The 20,189-nt window shown below is 40.3% G+C and overlaps 1 protein-coding gene across 1 annotated transcript in view; it reads right to left on the bottom strand.

The window, feature by feature from the left end:
- The window catches only part of CHSY3 (chondroitin sulfate synthase 3), a gene marked incomplete at its 5' end in the record, with an annotated part of 155,569 nt that extends 135,381 nt beyond the window's left edge, over positions 1-20,188 (bottom strand). The window contains 2 exons of the mRNA XM_085323255.1: positions 17,972-18,255; positions 19,708-20,188. Coding sequence (XP_085179381.1) covers positions 17,972-18,255; positions 19,708-20,188 — 765 coding nt within the window. The remainder of the gene's footprint in view (positions 1-17,971; positions 18,256-19,707) is intronic.
- Between the last annotated feature and the right edge of the window lies 1 nt (position 20,189).

The following is a 20,189-nucleotide window of genomic DNA, read 5'->3' as shown; positions in this document are numbered from 1 at the left end:
AATCTATTCTTTACATTATACAACCTTAATTCAAAAGGTGATTAACTTGGGCTTGTTCCTGCCAATAGTGTATGTCCTTTTAAGGCGTATTTCTATCCAATTAATTGTTTTAATGATTTTTTTCCTATAATTACATTTCTGGAGCACTTTATAGTACTAATACACACGTTCTGCAGCCAAGTGCACCCCAATGGCTTGAACTAACAGTTCAGCATCACAACAACCTGCTCAGCTTTGCATGTCATTGATTATGCCGTATTTGAATTGGTCACCGAGCACACACACACAGCAAAAGAAGAGCTGTAGGTAACTGCAGGTCAGAAAGCATTTGAACGCTAAAATATTTTATAATTACTTATGTTGGATAGAAACCCAAGGAGTTCAGCTGCTCTASAGGGTAAGAATTCACCTAGAGACAAAATGAAAATTAATGCGCTGTCTAATAACTTGTGGCAATACTGTAACATTTTACAGAGAGGTTACAGTAGGCTGACCATAAAATGACAAAAGTTAGACAAAGGCTGCCAAGCAGATTAACACAGGATTTCTTACACAGATGTGTTCAGGAGGCCCAAACAAAACTGAATTTCTCTYCACATACATCTCATGTCAAGGCAGTATTTCAGGAGTGGCACTTAGCTGTTTAGCACTACGACGCTGACACAGAAGGAAGAACAAACGGCAGCATCTGCATCTTCAACGTCTTCACCAGCGGATAAGAGACGAAAACTTGTCGACTCGCACCCTTCCGTGCCACAGATAAGCACAACGATAAATGATTTCCCATCCAACCTCATGGAGAATTTCTACTTAAGTGTCATTCCCCCACGACATCCAATCTAAAATATGATTTAAATATGTGTGTGTGTGTGTGTGTGTGTGTGTGTGTGTGTATCTACACACATACATGTACATACACACACACCTTCTCTGAAGCCCTATTATCCTTATATGTGCATATTCTATTGGAAAAAAAATTTAGTCAAGATTTCATGACAAAAATGTAGATAAGAAGTCTCTTTATGCACATATTTATTGGTTTAAGCAAGCAGAGAAAAGCAGAGCTATTTTTCTAGGACATCAAAAAAATTAGTTCAAGAAAGGTTAGAAAAAGTGTACTTCCTCCTCAACAACCTCCAGAGCTTATTAATGTTTCATGTACTGCAGATGACATCTTCCCTTTCCAGGTATTTTCACACTATTAAATAAACCTTTAAAGCCTACTGCAAGGAAATACCTGAGCCAGTTTTAGGACTCTAACTTGCATTAATTCATTTACTGAAGAAAAGCTGGGTTTGATATCTTTCTTCCAAGAAATCTCCCAGAGCTGGCAYGAGCAAGCTGCTCATGAGCTGCAAGGATTCAGCTGTTTGTTTCATTAGGTGTAGGACTGATGCCAGCCTCAAGACACAGACATGATCTAACCTGCTTGAGGAATATAGGTACACTAAATTTAACATGCAATCATTGAAGTTGAAAAACTCTGAAGAAGCAGTAACACTGGAGATATTCCCTGTACTCATCACAATTAATTATAAAAAAAAACATACCAGAAGAGAGAAAATTTTATACATATATATTTATACACACACACATATATGCATATATACACGTGCACACACAGATGCAYACCCTCCAGTGGGGTTTTTTATTCCAGGTGAAATCTGATATGCGCTTCTTAATGACTGTCTTTTCTCTGGAAGTATACTCCTTGTCCTAAATTACCAAGTATTTCACCATCTACAAAATGGCATATAATTTATTTGCACTTCAGAAAAAACCTTACTGATTCTATGATTCTATGAGTGTAACGGGAAATCTCACTCCTGTTCTACTTAGTTTCGGTTAACTGCAAAATAGATCACCCAAACCCTTACTACCTACAAAACAAAACAGTGCTCTGCAGCACCTAGAAGTAAACGCAGTCTCTCAGGCCACTAATCACTTAATGGTCACCAGCTGTGCCACTAAGAGGAGCAGAGAAAGGAAAGGGAAAAAAAGACAGTGATCCACCACAGTAAGACTACTGCATAAACTCAAAGCACGTCTTGACCAGAAAGGGACACTTAAGGGCCTCCATCCGCTCAGCYAGTGGTTGGGCCCCCGGCATGCACACAACCACATAACAGGTCTCACCAATTACGCKGGGTGTATCATACAGCCTATCCCAGAGTTGCTGGTCTGGTGGAACAGACTAACGCTCTACTGAAAAAGCAGATGCACCTACTTCTTTTTTTAAATGCTCTACAGAATTGGCCAACCAGATTGTCACAGGCCATCATGAATCCGACTAGTAAGGCTTATGTACAGGCAGCAAGTCATCAATTAAAATTGGGTGTAAACATTCATAACAAACCCCCATGGGAAATCAGTCCTGAGGTCTTACCCCAGGAGCAACCTACCTTATCTTAAAAGGTCAAGTAGAATTCCACAGTATGTTCTTTAATGTACATTGCATGTCAACTAAGTCCACACCTTTGTGCCATTTCCTTATGGAACCATCACCATGATGTTATTATTTCYGTGCCTTATACCATCCGTAAGGGCAAGAAGCAAGTGCTAAGCACCCTTGAATACCACCCAGTTGGAAATGTCCTGYTGTCTGCAATACCAGGTAGGCACTTGAACCTTGTGATAGAGTCTACCTGGTCAATGTCTCAGAGGACAGGGGGAAACGAGTGGTTTCACGATGGCTTACAAGAGCACGAGGTAACAACTTAACCCTATATCATACTGGCAAAGGGGCAATTGAAAACTGGACACTACAAAGACTAAAAGGTAATATTAGACACTACCATATTGGATAGATAATCAAACTGTTGTTACTGTTTCACCCCTTGCTTCATCTGTAATGATARCTTTACATTGTTTTTGACCAATATACACTTTTACTCTGTATGTTAAAACCCTATGCACTGCTAGGCAGCCTAGAGGTGTGAACATCAAAAGAGCATACTTTACTACCTACAAGTGTTCAAGGGGTAAAGTGGTTGGCCCAGAAGACTRCTGTACAAGGAGTTAGTGATCCACATAACACCCAGTCCAAGTGTATGTCTCTGTATCTTGAACACCATGTGACCGCTACTTAATCCTAACAAATGTTTAGTTAACCAGTGTAATCAATGGATATTTAATCATCAGCAYGTGTGCGCTGCATTGTTCTGTCCATTTGAAATATTACATGCACCTGTTCAGGAACTGTAGGTTTATTATGGAGGTTGGACTAGATGATCTCCAGAGGTTCCTTCCAACCTTACTGATTCTATGATTCTAATGAGATAAAAATATTAAGGGCATGTTGCCCAAGGGACTCTTCAGAGCTAAGTCCACATTTCAGACCCGATTACAGATTAATCAGTCACTGAGAGCATTGTAAGCAAGACTCTGTAAGAGCACAAGTGAACACATTGCTGACGAGCCTCACCACGAACAGGATGTGCACAGCATGCGATGCCCTGACCAGAGGTCTGCGTGATGCTCTCTCATCTCAGGGTTTCCAGCACTGGAATGGACATAAGCTTCTATAACTTGCTATCACCTTTTCAGTGACGTTAAYGAACAGTTATCTGTCTTGAAAGTGTTTGTGCCTTTCTTAGTGTGATCTGGGAAGAACTGGCACCTCCTGGCGCAAACCACRGCTGAAGTTATCTGAGAAGTGTTCTGAAGTATTTCACATACCAGCTGGTAAAAATCTTCTCAGAGCTGCCCTCAGATTTTTCTCCTGCTCCTCCTGTCCTAAGTGCTCAAAGGCAGGGAGAAGCTAAAGCTAAACACAGCATCTTCTGCAATGCTGTTTCCTTTCTGCGCCTCCCCAGAGCTAAATTCTACTCTTGCAACTGAAGAGCATGGGCAAAAGATATGAGCATACAGAATCTATCCACAAGGATTACAGTTACCAGCAAGCAAGCCCTAGTCCACATGTTCCACTACTGCTTGCTAGACAGCCATAGCCATTGAAATTGGAAATAAGACCCTTCACGAAATAGGCATAGAAGAACTTTTGAAACCAAGTATACATCATATCAGCTCCAGAGTCACAAAGAACCCAAAGGATCCCACTAACCAGAGCATATTTACAGCACTATCGTTCTTTGTTAATTCATGGCTTTCATCCATACTTTAACATTTTCCCTTGAAAAAAGAAACAGAAAAAAAAGAAAAAAGAAGAATAAAAAATAAAGAAAAAAAAAAAAAAAAAGAAACAGAAAAAAAAGAAAAAAGAAGAATAAAAAAGACAGCATAACCTTTACAGTGGTTTGTATATACAAAGAGAAGACTTTGGACTTCTGTTCTTGTCAACACCCTACAGAGCGCTCTCTGCACCTAACATACTCTACCTTATTCTCTTGTACAAGTTCATAATTTTCAACAACAAAAAATAACAGATTAATAGGCTGTCTGATGTGGGATTGAGATCTTATTTCAGAGAGGAATCTTGTCTTCAAAGAAACACAGCCCACTCCTCTAAAAGACGATGAATGGCATATAATTAATTCACCAGCATAGCTGATAYTACAACTACTATGAAAGTTATTTGAGACAGTATTTGGAAAATAAAAAACTACCCTGGCCTCAGATAAAGACTTTATGACCTTTAGAAATAACTGTAATCTCACGATTGTCACAGGTCTCTTCATAAAATTCATTCACCCACATGTAAAAGGGAAACACACAATTCAGCCAGCACTAAGCACCTTTTCAAAAAGGCATCTGAAAGACGGAAGAACGCACCTATCCAGCACCAGAACATTTCATTTTGCATTTTATTTTACCAATCTAGTCTACTTGACACTGTAACACCTTTCCTAAATGATGTATTTTAGCAGGTGATTTCCCACCACCACTGGGACTCCTTAGTCTCTTGAAGTCAATGTATTTATGGAGGTCTTGTTTCCATGAGAACGTATTTCTCCAGCATATCTAAAAACCTCTTTTAAAAGTATGCATATTTCTCCAGCRTATCTAAAAACCTCTTTTAAAAGTATCTATTTCATTGTAGACATTTCAAGGAAATTATGTCAAGCTTTCACATTAAAAAAATACTGACATGCTCACACACACACACACACACACACATTTACTCAAGCTGAAGTTCCTTAAACAATTAGCATTCCTTTCACTCCATCTGAAAGAAGCCATTCATAAACAGTACATACATGAACTTTTTCTCCAAATTAGGTATGAAGTCAGACACTGAAAAATTCTGCACAATATTCTGTGTAYTTCAACTGAAAGCACCAACTCTTGACAGTGAAGTCAAGTATTTATTCAGTATTTGTCCTGCCTACAATAGCTGTACAGCAAAAGCTGGAAACTATTAGGCATGCTGATTATCCACAGATGTCCAGCTTTAGATTCAAGTAAGTGACTTTTAAAAAGAATGTATTCCCGTGATGCCCCTTTGAGCTCCTTTGGCGGTTTGTTAGAATTTATACATTTGATTTGGAAAATTTTCACAATAATTAGGAAAAAAAAAGATAAAGGCAAATCACAAAACGTTTAAAGACTAAAAGTTAACTTTCCTGTAAGATACATTGAGTARCTTCCCTGCGTTAGAATGAAAGCACTTAACAATTCATGCTGCATGCAATTAAGCTCTTTGCAGAATGATGTCTTTTTCATTGACTAGTGATTTTGTAAACAGCCCATCTTTAAATGAAAAAAAAGAAATAATAGAAGTTTAATAATTGCAATTTAAAAGCGATACTCATCTTATACCCTGTATCTCAAAACACAAATCTGACTTTCTTCAAAACTACATGCTGCTAGTTCCATCTGCCCTGTAGTGTCTTCCCAAACTTAAAAAACAAAAACTGCCATACTAAATGAGACTGAAAAGTCCATATACTCTAAGAAGTGTGGCAGACATTTCCAGAAGTAATACAGTATCCTGCATTATCCTTTCAGCTTCAACCATGTAGAAACTTTCCAAATTGGCAGTATGTTTAAGCAGCCACCAGATTTGCCATTCTAGCAGTTCCCATTGCTGCCAATAGCTAACGCTGCAGCATCTTCAAGTTGCCCTAGAAGCGAGGCATGAAGYTAGCTGGTATTCTAAAATAACCAGGGCTTGGCTAACTGAGCTACTTCTCCTGCTCCAAACAGCTCCCAGGGCAAGGGCTCAGGTCGGACGGTTGTGAGTGCTGGGCCAGGTGTAAACCAGGAGGGAGAAGCACAATTTACTAGAAGGCACAAGCGGACGTAGCACAACTGTTACCGTTTTCCAAGGCGAACGCGATCATGCGATGCAGCACATCCCCTCTCCAGCTATCRCAACATCTGCCCCGGCTCTGGAGGTCGCTACACTAACCGAGCTCATTTGCACTATTCCTTTCAATGGCAAAAGGGGGAYTTTTACTTGCTATTGCAACATCATGTTTAGATAGCACAGTTTTCCAATAGCAACAGGATTAATATAGAGAGTACATATTTTGGGATATAATAAGATTAATGAATGCTTATAGATTTTAAGAAAAGTAAAATATGTTGCTGGTTGGAAGCTCAATATTTGAAAATGGCTGAAAGTAACATTGATCTGCGATTACTAACCAAATGGAAAAGAAAACAAAAAAGAGGATAATGAACCTAGAGTACAATGAAACTGTAAAAATGGTAAACGTAATCTTTAGTTGCAGCAGTAAAGCTATTCCCAGTAAAGCAAACACAGGTACTGTTTAAGTTACTGTGGAGTTCGCAGATGTAGTAGTATCCCAATAGCTGGGAATAGGTGGATGGGTATTTAATTTCTGAAAACGTATCGAAGTTTTAGGATTTTTTAAATAGTATTAAAAAAATGAACAAAAAAAAATCCTTCAATAAGACTGAAACAGTACATACACCTCAATACGGTACCTCAAGCACTGATGATCCTAATCAACCTCAGCAGCATTTTAAAGGTTGAATTTTATCGAGGACAAGAGACTCTTTTATGGTTTTGCTATATCCAAGGCAGAGAAGGAAGGACCCTCCTGAATATAAGCATGGTAGGAACAGAAAAAGCATTTGAGTTATGCTTCAAAAATGGCTGGGTTTATGTGGTACGTGCAATTTTTTCCCCCGACATACTATTTATGAATCATTTCTTGCTCAGGTTTGGAGCAAATAAGAGCTGCCATGTGACAAATATGTATGTTCTAAAAACAGTAAATGATACCTTTTAAGGCTTAAAAGTTCACTTCAAGCAGTTTAGAAACAAATTTTTATCAGAAAAATATTTACTTGCAGTCCTCTATGTACTTTCCATGGAAGCTAAAAGTATTGAAAAGCATCAAACCAATCAAACTGGAAAAAKCTTTGTGTTTTATGTTAGCTTAAAAAAAAAAGAAAAAGAAAAAAAACCCTAAGTACATGTTTACAAGGGYAGATTCAGAAATACGCAGCCACACAAAATGCTCCAGCACACACCCTGTAAGGTAATCGGCATTAGAAGGCAATCCTAGGTGCTCATAAGCTTTAGGCTTTAACACTAGCACGAGCTGTGTGAGAACATCCAAATGGCTTCTAGCATCAGTCAGCCAACCAATCCTTCGGCAACCAATTAGGTCTTAAGCAATTAGGAAGCATAAAAATTGGTTCCAGGMATCGAGCTCTCTTAAATATTTCTTTACTGTGTGAGAATCTACGGAAATATGATCTTCCTAAATACAATAGTGTTTCTGTCTTACTATCTGTATTGATGAACAAATGCCAAAAAAGCCCTAAGCCTAGCCCTGGACATCTCTCATTATTATGCATTTACCCCTAACAAACAAAGAATAAAAACTGCACTAGAAAATACACATTTTTTTTCTTTGAAACAAGAAAAAAAAAGAGCAACAATATATGATTCTAGCCTCATAGTATTCAATAAACTTCCTCTTGCATATAATTAAAATATTTAAGATAGTATTTTTACTACATGCTATCCGTACAATCATAATGGATGCAGTAAGGGGGGGGGAAGTCAATTAATTTGTTAATTAATTTGCATGAGGTAATACTGTGTCTCCAGAGAAAGATTTATTTTGATCAACCTGATTAACAGAATTGTGACCAAACATAAATAAATAAATGAAGTCAACAAGTAAAGCACGAATCCCTTCTCCTCCCCTCCCCGGCCCCAGGGCATCACACTTTATTACTTTCCTTCAGGTTTCAAAGGACACAAAATGTAGCTACACTGAAGGTGACAGAGATACTAAAGCTGCAGCAAAATTATTGGTTGCCTGTTTTCTAGTTAGCTGTACCACAGATTTAAAATGGAGCTTCCAATACATCTTTTCAAAGGCCATTTCCAACGGATACAGCAGATCTCCAAATGATACTTAGCAATGAAAAATTAACAATGAGGTCATTTTACTGAAATTATGAATTCAGTACTAAAGTAAATATTCCAACCAGTACAGCTATTTTAAACCAAGATGAGGTCCTAAAGGGAAGCTCTTGCACTTCTGGAGTTACTKGCAGAAATGCTACTATTGCCATGTATCAACATATTTCCAGATGTTAGAGCAGGTACCATCAACACTCAGAAATATGAAAAATCTGAGATGTCCTATTTAATTAAGTCAATAACTAATCTACATTCAAGAACAGACTGGGTAGATATTTAATACGGCTGTTTCAAGGACCTCAACTGGATTCTCCATTTCTGGACTAAYGCACTTGTACCAGCAATCTCTCAGCAGCACGCTCAGTTAATGGAAATCCTATTAGGATCAGCAGGGGAGCCTCAGTGCTTCCACATCCCTGATCGCACTTGCACAACGCACTGATCAGTAAGCAAACACTACAGGAAGGTTCCTGGAGTTGGATCCTCTGTCCAACAGATCCAGACCAACATCACGCCATCAGAGTCTYGCCCAGAGATGGGCGAGAGTCCTCCTTCCCAAAGCTGCTCAGACACTACAGTCGTTATTCATCACCTCACTAACAGCACATCACCCCAGGCTCCAGAAACAGCTCGTGAGGATGAAGGACCCAATCATGAGCCACCATTGGCTACAGTTCTTCTCCAAGACAAGCTACCCCACTCAGTGCAGGAAAGGCAGACTATTTTTCCACCTTWCCTCCTTCCAGTATCTCCCTGTCCTTTAGCAGTGACTTTATTTTAGCACAACTCATGTTCTCAAAAGTCTTCCCATTAGAAAGCTCAGCCTAGGCTGGGGTAGTTAGTGAGCATAGTGAGAACACTGAGGAGAGACACCTAACCCTTATTCCTTGAAGGCACTCTCTGCCCCAAGGAAAAAAAAAAAATCACACGTCCCATAGATATGTCTCCCATGACAGAGTTGTCACCTTCCAGCATAAATGCCAGCAGTATGGCTGGGATAGAAATTTAAGGGAGAGCCTAAAGTGAGGTTTATCCCTAGCACTAGTACATTAAAAACTAAGGCTAACAGATTTGGAGGGAGAAAACAAAAAGAAAAAAGAAAAAACACACCACACAAYAGGAGGAAAATGAATACCAATTTTGCATGGCCAGATGAATTTTCGGAATCCCCAATGCATGGCTTTGGTAAGGAATTCCTTTTTGAAGATACAAACCAGTCTCCATTTCTGCAAAGGGAGAACAGACATACTCTGAAACTCTAAGCAAACCTGAAAGCACCAAGATGCCACAAAWAAATAAATAAATAAAATAAAAACGAGCATACACATACAGCTCCATGACTCTCTTGGTTATACAAATAGTATAGATCCCAAAATAACCAMAACCAAACATTAAGGAAAGTTGCCTTTCCCTGTTTTACAATATTTCATCTTCTATTCTTTCACTACAGGCCACTTCCCACAGGTACATGAATTCATTTCCTCTAACATATGAAGAAAATGTCTTCAAATACAGAAATTTGGAGTACAAAGAAGACTCCAAGGYAGGCGGAACACTAGCAATGCCTCTTATTTGTTTAACAGGAGAGATTTATACCTAACAGCTTCTTTTTAAACAACAATTTAAAACATTAATARCATTTAATAAAAATATCAGTGCCTCATTTGCCAAGTTAGGAACTTTCTTAAACGTTTCGTCACGGGATATATCCATTCTAGTTAAATTCGCTGACTTCTGGAGCTGGGACTCAAGCACTTTGGAAAAKTCTGCCCAAAATTGTTAAAAAGCGACAGAAAAAGCCACTATGTTTTATCATGATCAAAAACAAGAAGCCATGCAATCCTGGTAGCATAAGAGCTGGTCCATAATGTAGCCCCCTTTGGTGATGAAAAGATATTATGGTAGTAGGTGTGCTACAGTCTGCAGCAAGGAAAATGGAAAGCTAAAAAGCAAAGTTAAATCAAAGCTGGAAGCCAAAGTCACACACATACAGATCAGAAMGGCACAGAAATCACTACGAGAAGATCTGGGGAAGAAGCAAAAAGCTACATTCTTAAGCTCTAAAGGAGAGAAACCGCAAGCAATGTCCARAAGTAGGCTCTTTTGGAGCTTTAAAAGTATAACTTTTGCCCCAGAAGCGTGGGTATCTCCTAGGCACCAGCTTTAAAGGCATGCAGTTGTATCGACATTGCACGCACACGCGTTTGCAACGTGCCCCTTGCGCAGTGGTTGAGACTACGCACACTTCTGTGCATCCCCGCRGTGCCTGGGAGAGCGTGCTTACACGCGCCATACCCAGAACAACCACCTCCCAGCACCAGCAGGGAAGAGCCACAGGGAGCAGCTTCCCTGCGGATCAAATCATTATCCTTCAGATTTTAATTTGCTCTTGGATTGYGGTAAAAATAAGGAAATGGAAAGCGGAAGAGAAAAAGAATGGTTAGGAATCTTTAAAATCTTTCAAAGTATCAAGTGCACCAAAACCAGGCTTGTTCAACCTAGCACATTCCTGTAAAAATTATTTAGATTTTCTTTAAAAAGTTCCCAAATGCCAGTTTAGCAAAAATAACAGTTAAATTGACATGGTGAAAGACCTGTCTTACTATAAAGATGTGTCTGCTTCTCCAAAACCCTTAGTTAAATTAAAGGAGAAGGTAACCTCAACTTTGCAGCTTTGCTTCAAGATTAAATTATTCATAGAACAGCATTTAAAAAATGCCTGTGTCACTTACCAGACTGCTTATCCTACTCCAGAGATGTCTGAAATTATTCCTTTAGTTTAAGATGTTCTTTGTTTTTCAAAAGTATAYTTATGCTTTAAAAACAAAAGAATCTTAAAAGCTGGCCAAGAATCTTTTCTTAGTGTAACATTCAAGGAATCAAAAATATTACAGGATCTTGAGCTCAAACTACTAGAAATCACTGGTCAGAGGGAATAAACTCCACAAAGGGTAGCAGTTTTTGCTACACTTTAATACTTTTTTGAATGATGTTATATAATAAAAACAATACAATATTAAATATTTAAATAAAACCATATTGTAGAGCATATAATACAGCACTTTATATATATATATAAAAAATTATTTGTATACATATAGAATTTATTATATTACATACACACATACCTTCTCATATGAGCACCAAAAATAGGTGGAAAATTGTCTGGCAATGATAACCACTGAATAAATAAAGCCTCAAGACCTAAAATGAGCTAGCCACACATTACACCTWTTTCTCTACTGGTAGAGAATTCCCAAGAGACAAACAGAAGGGGAAGAATATCTTGAAAGCTTATTCTTCTAAAGAAAGAACTCTATCCTATTTTTTTTTACCTAATGATATAGCACAGTAGATGTAAGTGCATTTAATTCGTGCCTATTTCAAATACTTTTCTATGAAAACACTGATTTTTTTTAACCCTTATTATTTACAACTGCTGACTTCTTTCTTTCAGAGTATTTTGTTTCAGTAGAATCTAGTCTTTTGATCTCAAAGGATGTGAAGCTGGAAAGGGAAAGTCAGAAAAAAGTCATCTTTGTGAGAYTTTGTAAGTCAGAACAAGAAGAGAGATTTTTTTAAAAAAAGAACAGAATAAGTAGGAAAAACTATCAGCACTGGGGTTTTGGGGAAAGGGAGCAGGAGGAGAGAACGTTGGGACTATTACAGACTGTATACACTTTGAGAAACTGTACTATTTGATTGACATGTTAATCTGCAACAAACAGTTTCTCTTCAAAAAACTTAAGCAAGGCAGTTTAACAAAGCTTTTTGTCTAATCACAACCAACAGACACAATCAAATGTGCAAGCATGCATGGAAAACGTGTACATATAGGAAGCGCAAAATTTTGAAGACAAAGCTTGTCCTGGTAATATCTACATAAACTATTCCTCCCAGATGYTTTGACTTGTTTGATTTTAAGGTCAAACACCCAAAATAATCTCAGGGTAAAAAGTGAAAACATAAAAACATCAGTGTTTCCTAATACTTGGTTTCATGTATCCCCTTAAAGTACTAAGCACATTGTTGCCCCTAAACCAGACCTTAAGTTCTTCATCTGTACATCTATAACGCTTTTTCACTGTATAATGAGTCAGGCACTGCCAAYGGGGATGGTGTGATAGATCTAAATCAAATGACTATTACAATAGTTGTGTCAGAATCATAGTGTCTTATATTATACACTGTTTTTAAAAACACATTTTAACTTTTAATCTTCTGCACTAGATTTTTATGGAAATACCACCTCAARCAGAGCAAGCCATCAAAGACCTTAAAATAGGATTACATGAAAGAATGAATAATTGCGATTGTAGCAGAGGTGTCCCAGAGTTTAAAGACAGGAATGGGATGCTCAGACCAGCCTCAGAGCTACTTTCATAAATGGCCAATTACTGCTGCAGAATCATGCAACTACCTCATGAGGCTGCCCAAAACCAAAAAGGCCTTGCTGGGGTGGTTGCTGAAGTATACATATACATGGCTGCAACAAAAACAACCAGTTGCGGGTGCTGCTGCCTCAAAATTGATCACTCTCATATCCTACGGATGCAAAATACCACGTTATCKTCATCAAAAGCCAGCATGCCTCTAATGGTTGTGCTTGGGCTAATGTCCGGCTCTTGAAGTTTGGTGGGGACTCAGCAAAGAAAGAGAGCAGCAAAAACTTGAATCAAAAATTAAAGGACATCAGGAAGCAAAACTGCCAATAAAAAGGAAAAGATGAAGTGGCTTTAGAGGAAGAAGAAACGGCTTTTAAAGGCTGCAGCAACTCAGGAGATAGCCTCTGTGCCAATGCACTGTACAGGGAACATTTCTGAGCATATAACTTGAACTGAACAAATATTTGCATGGGATATTTTACTTTAACTATGAGAAATCAACAATAAAAAGGACATTAAAGACCTTCATTTTTAAACAAGTATGTTACAGCAATAAGACTGTTTTTTTTTTTTTAATATAATTCTCGCAGAACTTCATACGACGACAAAAACAGTAAGGAAAAACACACATCCAATCATTAATGTGAATTGCTTGCAGGTAYTCTCAAAATAAAACGTCTCAGCCATAGTTATCCTTTTCTTCCCATATCACAATACATAATACCAAAAGGTCAGAAGCACATGGGGTGCTTTGTGTGAAGTTAGTTTTAATGCATTTTCTTCTCCTGCAGAAGGCAGGAAAAGATACCCAAAAGAAAAAAAAATCCAAGCATTACTATAAATGTCCCCAATACACTGATGAATAGTCATCTCTTTACCTTTCCATTTTMCTTTTTTTTCCATTTCCTGAAATACTCTTCTGCTTTGCTGATCCTCAGTAGTTTCACCCTGACAATACTAGATTCCTGCTGGAATTGTTACAGCCAGATAATTTATGCCTTGCATTTTATTTTGCCCTTTTGCAGAACCAAACTATTTGGTTTGTCCTTAACACGGACTACAAATTAGAAAATGGCCTTTTCGAATCAGAAACAGCATCAAGGAAAAAAAGGGGGGAGGGGAGAGGAGGGAAGGATATAAAGCAATCAGCCYTTTTATCCAAATAGGCCTGTATAGTCAGGTCCCTCCTAGATGGCAAAGGGGAAAAAAACACCGTATCATCTCCGTTTTTAACTATACTTTTATTTCAGAAGAATAAAATGAGTATGAGTCACTAACATCAAGCTAATCTCTGCATTCATTTAAAGAGAAACATTTTTCAGCTTCAAAATTAGGGGAGGAGAGCAGCGCGTGCTAGACTGAAAAATGGATTTTGAAAGCACAGAAGCAAAAGGCCCTTTTTAATCTCTATTATTGATCTTGGGAAGCGAAAGTCGGTAACGCCTAACAAAAACAGAGATTTCTTTTAGGCAAACATGCCAGGTTTACTGCACCTCAATCATTAGATCATCATCAAAACTGGAGCATAATCACTTAAACTAAAATTTAGTTGGAAAAACATACCAGAATCAAGACAGAGTTTGTGTAGAAAACAGAAAGAAAACCCATCCGAAGCAAGAAGCTTCTAGTAGGTACTTCTTGAAGTAGCAGCAAAGTGCCTTTGATTTAGGCTGCAGTCCAACTACTGATTTCAGCCAATGTGAACGTAGGCAGCTGTTGAGACGCGCAGTGTCACTCCATCCTCCTCATTCGTTCCTGATCGACTGCCTCCCTTTTTTCTATTTTCTAGTGCTGCTGCTCAGTAAAGCTTTGTGGCGAGTCCTGACTCAGGTAAAAATAACAATTTTGGTCGGGTCCAGCTTTCGAGTGGCTCGACCCCTGCTCCCGCTGGCCACRCATCTGCCCAAATTGTGCCAAAATAAGACAGCAACTGAAAGGAGTAACCATCCTTCAGTGAAAGCCCATACGGAGGCTGCCTTAGAGAAACCATCAAATTGCAACCTGAGGGCTCTTCCTCCAGGCAAGTGCCCTCAAAACCCTGCTATTAGACCCCTTCTCTCAACAATCTGATGACTAATTCTTTATTTAAAGCAGAGGAGCTCTTTAAGGAGAGGCAGAGAGACTGATCACCTCCGAGATGAGCYATGAGGCATGTGAGAGATGCAGGCTTCGGTCCTGCCTTCAAGTCCAGGCCAACAAGACCTGGGCTCTGCAGCCTCACACAGCACTTCTCACGCTTTCTCATCCGTRCGCCAAAGATCGAAGTGTTGATCCTCTCCTTGCCAGCATGTCATGYGGATAACCTAACGTGGAATTACTGCTTTCTACCTAGCCCTGAACAGAAGGGGAATGAGCCCAGGCAGACAGCCCGTCCTACCTACATACCATCAGCCACCGAGCAAAACTCTAGCGTTTCCATTTTCCTTATGAGCGCTTCAGTTTCTTCCACCTCCACCCCTCTATAAAGATTTTAAGTTCTAATTCTTGGGAAATAATAATAATAAAATGATGCAACACCTGATGAAATCTTGGGGAGCTTTTTGCATCCAGTTTACATCAGTCTTAAACAACGTGCATTAAATACAAACTGCGGGAATTCTCAGAAGTAGCGAAGCTCTCCAAGACCTACAGGCAAACAGCACTCAGAGTTTAATAGCCTAAAGTAAGAAGAGCTCAGGACAAGTTTTGAACTGCCTATATGCAGAAAGTACTCGTCTCAATCTTGGGATTTGTACACGTGTATTTGAGGAGCGGAAAAAAAAAAAATCCCCTTTTCATATGCAAAGCACGCTACTGATCTAAAGCGGCCACAAGAGAGCACACAGTAAGAGTTTCAACGCCCTAGGAAAAAAAGTCACATGCGRGACAGTTTAATTTAACAACTTGCAACACTGCAGTCAGTGTAGGTGCAGTATCACAGACTGCTTCAAAACAACCTACTAAATAAAGAGATGAAATGATGCCAAAGCACAAATGCAACCTAAGGATCATTTGGTTTATCAGAATAGCTTAAGCTCTGCCAAAATCAGAATATTAAGCTCCTAACTTTGCATCACAGCAAACATGGAATTTGACCAACGGACTCTTGCAAAGTGTACGCCTAAAGTAGCTCAGATACTTGAAGTTTTTTATATAAAAACATGGATGTCTGAAAAAACAACCTTAAGTAAATCAAAAAAACAGAAAATCAATTTGTCTGCAGAAGTTGTGGTCTGCTTGATAACATCTCTAAACAGAGGCAGAGGGGAAAAACAGGTTTCTCATGTCTCAAAACGACTGGGGGTTTGTTTCTCACAGTAGGATACACTTTTTCACATCCTCCCCTCCACAGAGATTTAATATTTAAATACTATCTTAAGACTAGCTTTGTCTTCATCTTTTGTGTATTGTAAATAAAATGCTGTACAGGCAACAACATTAAAGATTCTTCTCTCTCCTGCTCCCTAACAAGCACCTGATATTGCAATGCTAACACACTACTTTAAAATCCTTTATTAAATAGTTGTAGGGCCTTCAGGAAGAAGTGACAGGCAAGACTGGTACCACCTTTGCTCTAGATCCTATAAAAACACATGGCCTCATCCCACAAACTCTACATTCTCAGATGCCAAACCTACCACAAAAAGGTGAGCTTCTGGGCAGTTGTGTAGCTCTGTCTCCAAAAGAGAAGAAAATAAACTTACTATTTGCTCTATACCACTCACCCTCAGTGTCAGGAGTTGAAAGTTTCCCAACACTCAGTAACAGTTATAACCACGGGGATAATTTTTTATCTACGATCGCTTTTCTTCCCTTCCCTCCCCCATAGGAGAAACTGGAAAACAAAAAGTTTCCAAGACACTAGTAGGAAGTTAAGGCAGAAGGGCAATTCTGCTACCTGATACAGACCAGCAGACGTCAAATACCTCTAAGGATTTTAAAGCTAACGCATTCAGACACAGCCCAAACATCAGAATATAAAATCAAGTTATAAAATTAGCACACTGTTTAAAAACCTGATTAAGCAGTACTAGTCAAACACTGGCATCCGCTCGCCTGATAAATACCTTCCCCCTTCTACCACTGTAACGAGTATGGTTTTTTTAAATACACTGTAACATGGAATATTTATTGAAGCCATCTCTAAAAAAAATACATTTCTATTGGGGAGCACATGATTCCTATTGCTAATTAATCTTCTCAGTAAGCATTAACTACTTAAAACTTACTTTCATTCATCTATTTGCATCCACTGTAACCTACCAAACCCATGTTAGAAAACAACCACCTTTTCCTGAGCCTTTCTGAAAAACAGTAGTGCACAAAACCAATTATTTTTCTCATCTTTTTGTCTTCAGTTGCACATAACCTCTTTCAGTGGCCCACTTAAATGATTTCTCTTGCTTAATGAGGTACTGCCAGAAGGGCAAGCATATATTAATATTAAAAGAAGCAGTCAAAATAACTAAAATCATATTCATCATATTAGCTATCACCCTTTACCCTTTCGGTCAGCGTACACTTAGTCTATCTGGATCTACAAAGATAATCTTGCCACTACCCACAGCCTTCCCAGTGAAATAGCCATAAGTGCTAGCCACAGCACTGCAATCAAACTTGAATGCTACTGTAACACACTCTTGTTATTACTTTAGAAAATGCTACTACTGAATGAAGCCCCTTGTTCCTGAAACAATTTCAGTGCAGTAAAATTTGCTACACTGCTCATGTCTGTAATGCATATAAGATCAGTGTTAAAAATGTACGTGAAATACTGCTAAAAATATCACATGGCCACAAGCAGCGTAATAAATTTCATTTCTGTACAAGAAAAAAAAAATAGCTTGCTTTCACTTTTGAATATAATTAACTCTATTAAAAGGCACTGAAATAATTACAATAAAATACAATACAATAAAAAAGAACGTGTGCTGCAGAACAGAAAGAAATGCTGCATGATTATACAAAATGAACTTTTAAAATTTCAGTCTCAAAATGCACACTTAATACAGCAGCATCCTGTCACGGATCATAGAGAGAAACCCTAAAGCTTCAGCAACTTATAACATAGTTATACTTAGAACATGGCTTCGCCACCGAATGAAAACCGAGAGCTACAGCAGAAATCAACCCGCGTGCAGCAACGCGCTGCGACCGCCTCGCAGCGTGTAGCTCCCGCTCGGACGCACGCACYAGCGCGTTATCCGCGTGCAAAGAGACTTCGGAGACAGTTATTTACCCGGCGAGACGCAAGAGCCCGCAGGCGAACACCGCGCCGCGAGTTAGCGCGACTCACCTCGTACGACCAAACGCACTGGGTTCCCCCGAACCTGCGGACACACCTGCCCACCTCCACGTCCTCGTGAGTGGTGTACATCTCGCGAAGGCATTCGCCGATGTGCGGCACCATCCTGCGGAGCACCTCCCGGCTGAAGATCATTCCCGGCCCTCCCATGCAGAAATTCTCTCCCGGCTCGAGCCCTAGTTTGCCAAGTTCTTCGATATTCCCTAGACCGGTCTGTCCCAAATACAGAGGCTTGCTGCTGTTCAGCGAGCGAAGAAACTCCTCCAATTTTTCGCCTGAAAAAGATAAAAAGACTACGGTTAATTCTCTTTCTAGTCTGCCAGCCATCTGTTTGTCTGCATCTCAGGTTTTCTTTAAATCTAGCAGTCACTTAATGCGATGCTCTGAAGTGCCTTCAAYGCAGTATCCGATAGCTCACTGAAAACATCCGAGCACAGGTTTACATTTTTCACAGATTCTTCCTTAAGAATATTCCCAACTAATATTGCAATGACACCTTTATTCAGTCAAAAGCCAGAATATGATCAAAACATAATTTACAAGCAAACCTTGTTCTGTTCAACCTGTGTTGATGGAAAACACTCCTTTCGCTCATTTAAAAACACTCTTTAAAGCAGGACAGKTTGCCAATATAGTTCCAGAGTGGCAAAAAGATGGTGGAGGGAGGAATGTCAGATATTTTATTAGGATTAATTTTTGAAAAGACTGGAACAAAGCTGGATTAATGGATATAAACCTGTTYGACACAGAATGATTTTCTGCCTGCCCCTCTAGGAACATGGTAAAACTCAGGCACCTTCAAAAGCACCTCCAACAGTGCACAATCTACATGCTTCTCCTTCAAACACCTACCTGATGTAAGAAACTGCAATTTGATATTTATACATTTTTAGTTTTTTCTGAAGTTTAGAGTTGGTGGACATGTTTAACCAGGCACCAGYTGAAGAAGGCTTCACCTTCAAGGCAGAAAAAAGAGTGACAGCCACAGAGGAAAGAGTGACAGCTTGTAACACTGCAACTAAATACGCATGTTTGTTTGTGTGTTCATGTATATATACACATGCACATGTTTATATATATATATATATATATATATATATATATACACACACACACACAGGTATGCATATATTTCACAAAGGACAGCTGAAAAGCAAGCAGTGCATTAAACTGTTCAAAACCAACGAAGTGACAAATAGGCAATCTTGCAGTTACTGCAACTTAACTTTCAACAGCTCACACTATGCTCACACCTACGACGTCCGCTTCTGGACTTTTTTTGTTCTGTTTTGTTTTTTCTTGCTAAGAAGAGCATCCTGTACGAATAACAGTGATTTTCCTCTAATTCTCTGAGTGCAGCCTTCCTCCTCGGGGGGCAACAAACAGGCGCCGAAGGGAGGCTGGTTCCCGGCACACCGCTTCCCAGCGCCGCTGGAAAACTTGCACGGAACAGGGGGAAACAGCTTTCAGAGACGCACAGCAAAGCACAGTGGCAGCTTTACGTGCTTGCGTTTGCCCAGTGAGAGCGAGCCCCAGCGAAGCAACCAAGAACTTTTATTAGTGATAAAAAGGAAAAAGAAAGAAAGAAAAAGAGGTGCGTAAAGCCAGAGCCGCGGGACTGACTCGGAGCCGGCGGCCAGCGGCGGGCCGGGACTGCCCCCCTCGGGCCGCGCCGCCCCGCACCTGCGGCCGCCGCGGAGCCGCCGCGCACCCCGCGCCCCGCTCACCTTTAATGTAGACGTCGTCGTCGGCCCTCATGAACCACTCGTACTTGTCCAGGTAGTGGTCGTGCATGTACTTGATCATCATGAAGGACTTCTTCTGCGGCGGGTAGGAGTCGTCCACGCCGGGCAGCGCCACGACGGGCAGCGGCGGCGGCCCCGGCGGCGCGGCCGAGCCCTGGCTGGAGAAGAACTCCACCCGGCCCGGCACCGAGGGCGCCCACGTCCGCTGCGCCGCCACCGCCCGGCTGCCCAGGTACTTCTGGGCCGTCATCACCCCCACGTAGAGGAAGTTGCGGGGCTTGGCGCAGCCCGCCGCGCCCCCCCAGTCGCCGCTCCCGTTGCGGCTGCCGCCGGGGCGGCCGCCCCGCTTCTCGCCGCCGCCCTCCTCCTCCTCCTCCGGCTCGCCTTCGCCGCCCGCGGGGCTGGACACCGTGCCCTCCTCCGCCGGCAGCTCCCAGGGGCTGCTCCTGGCGCTCGTGCCGCCC

This window comes from Rhea americana, unplaced genomic scaffold, assembly GCF_003343005.1.
Source record: "Rhea americana isolate MKP2758 unplaced genomic scaffold, rheAme1 scaffold_83, whole genome shotgun sequence".
Lineage (NCBI taxonomy): Eukaryota > Metazoa > Chordata > Aves > Rheiformes > Rheidae > Rhea > Rhea americana.
This window is presented reverse-complemented; position numbering and strand designations above follow the sequence as displayed.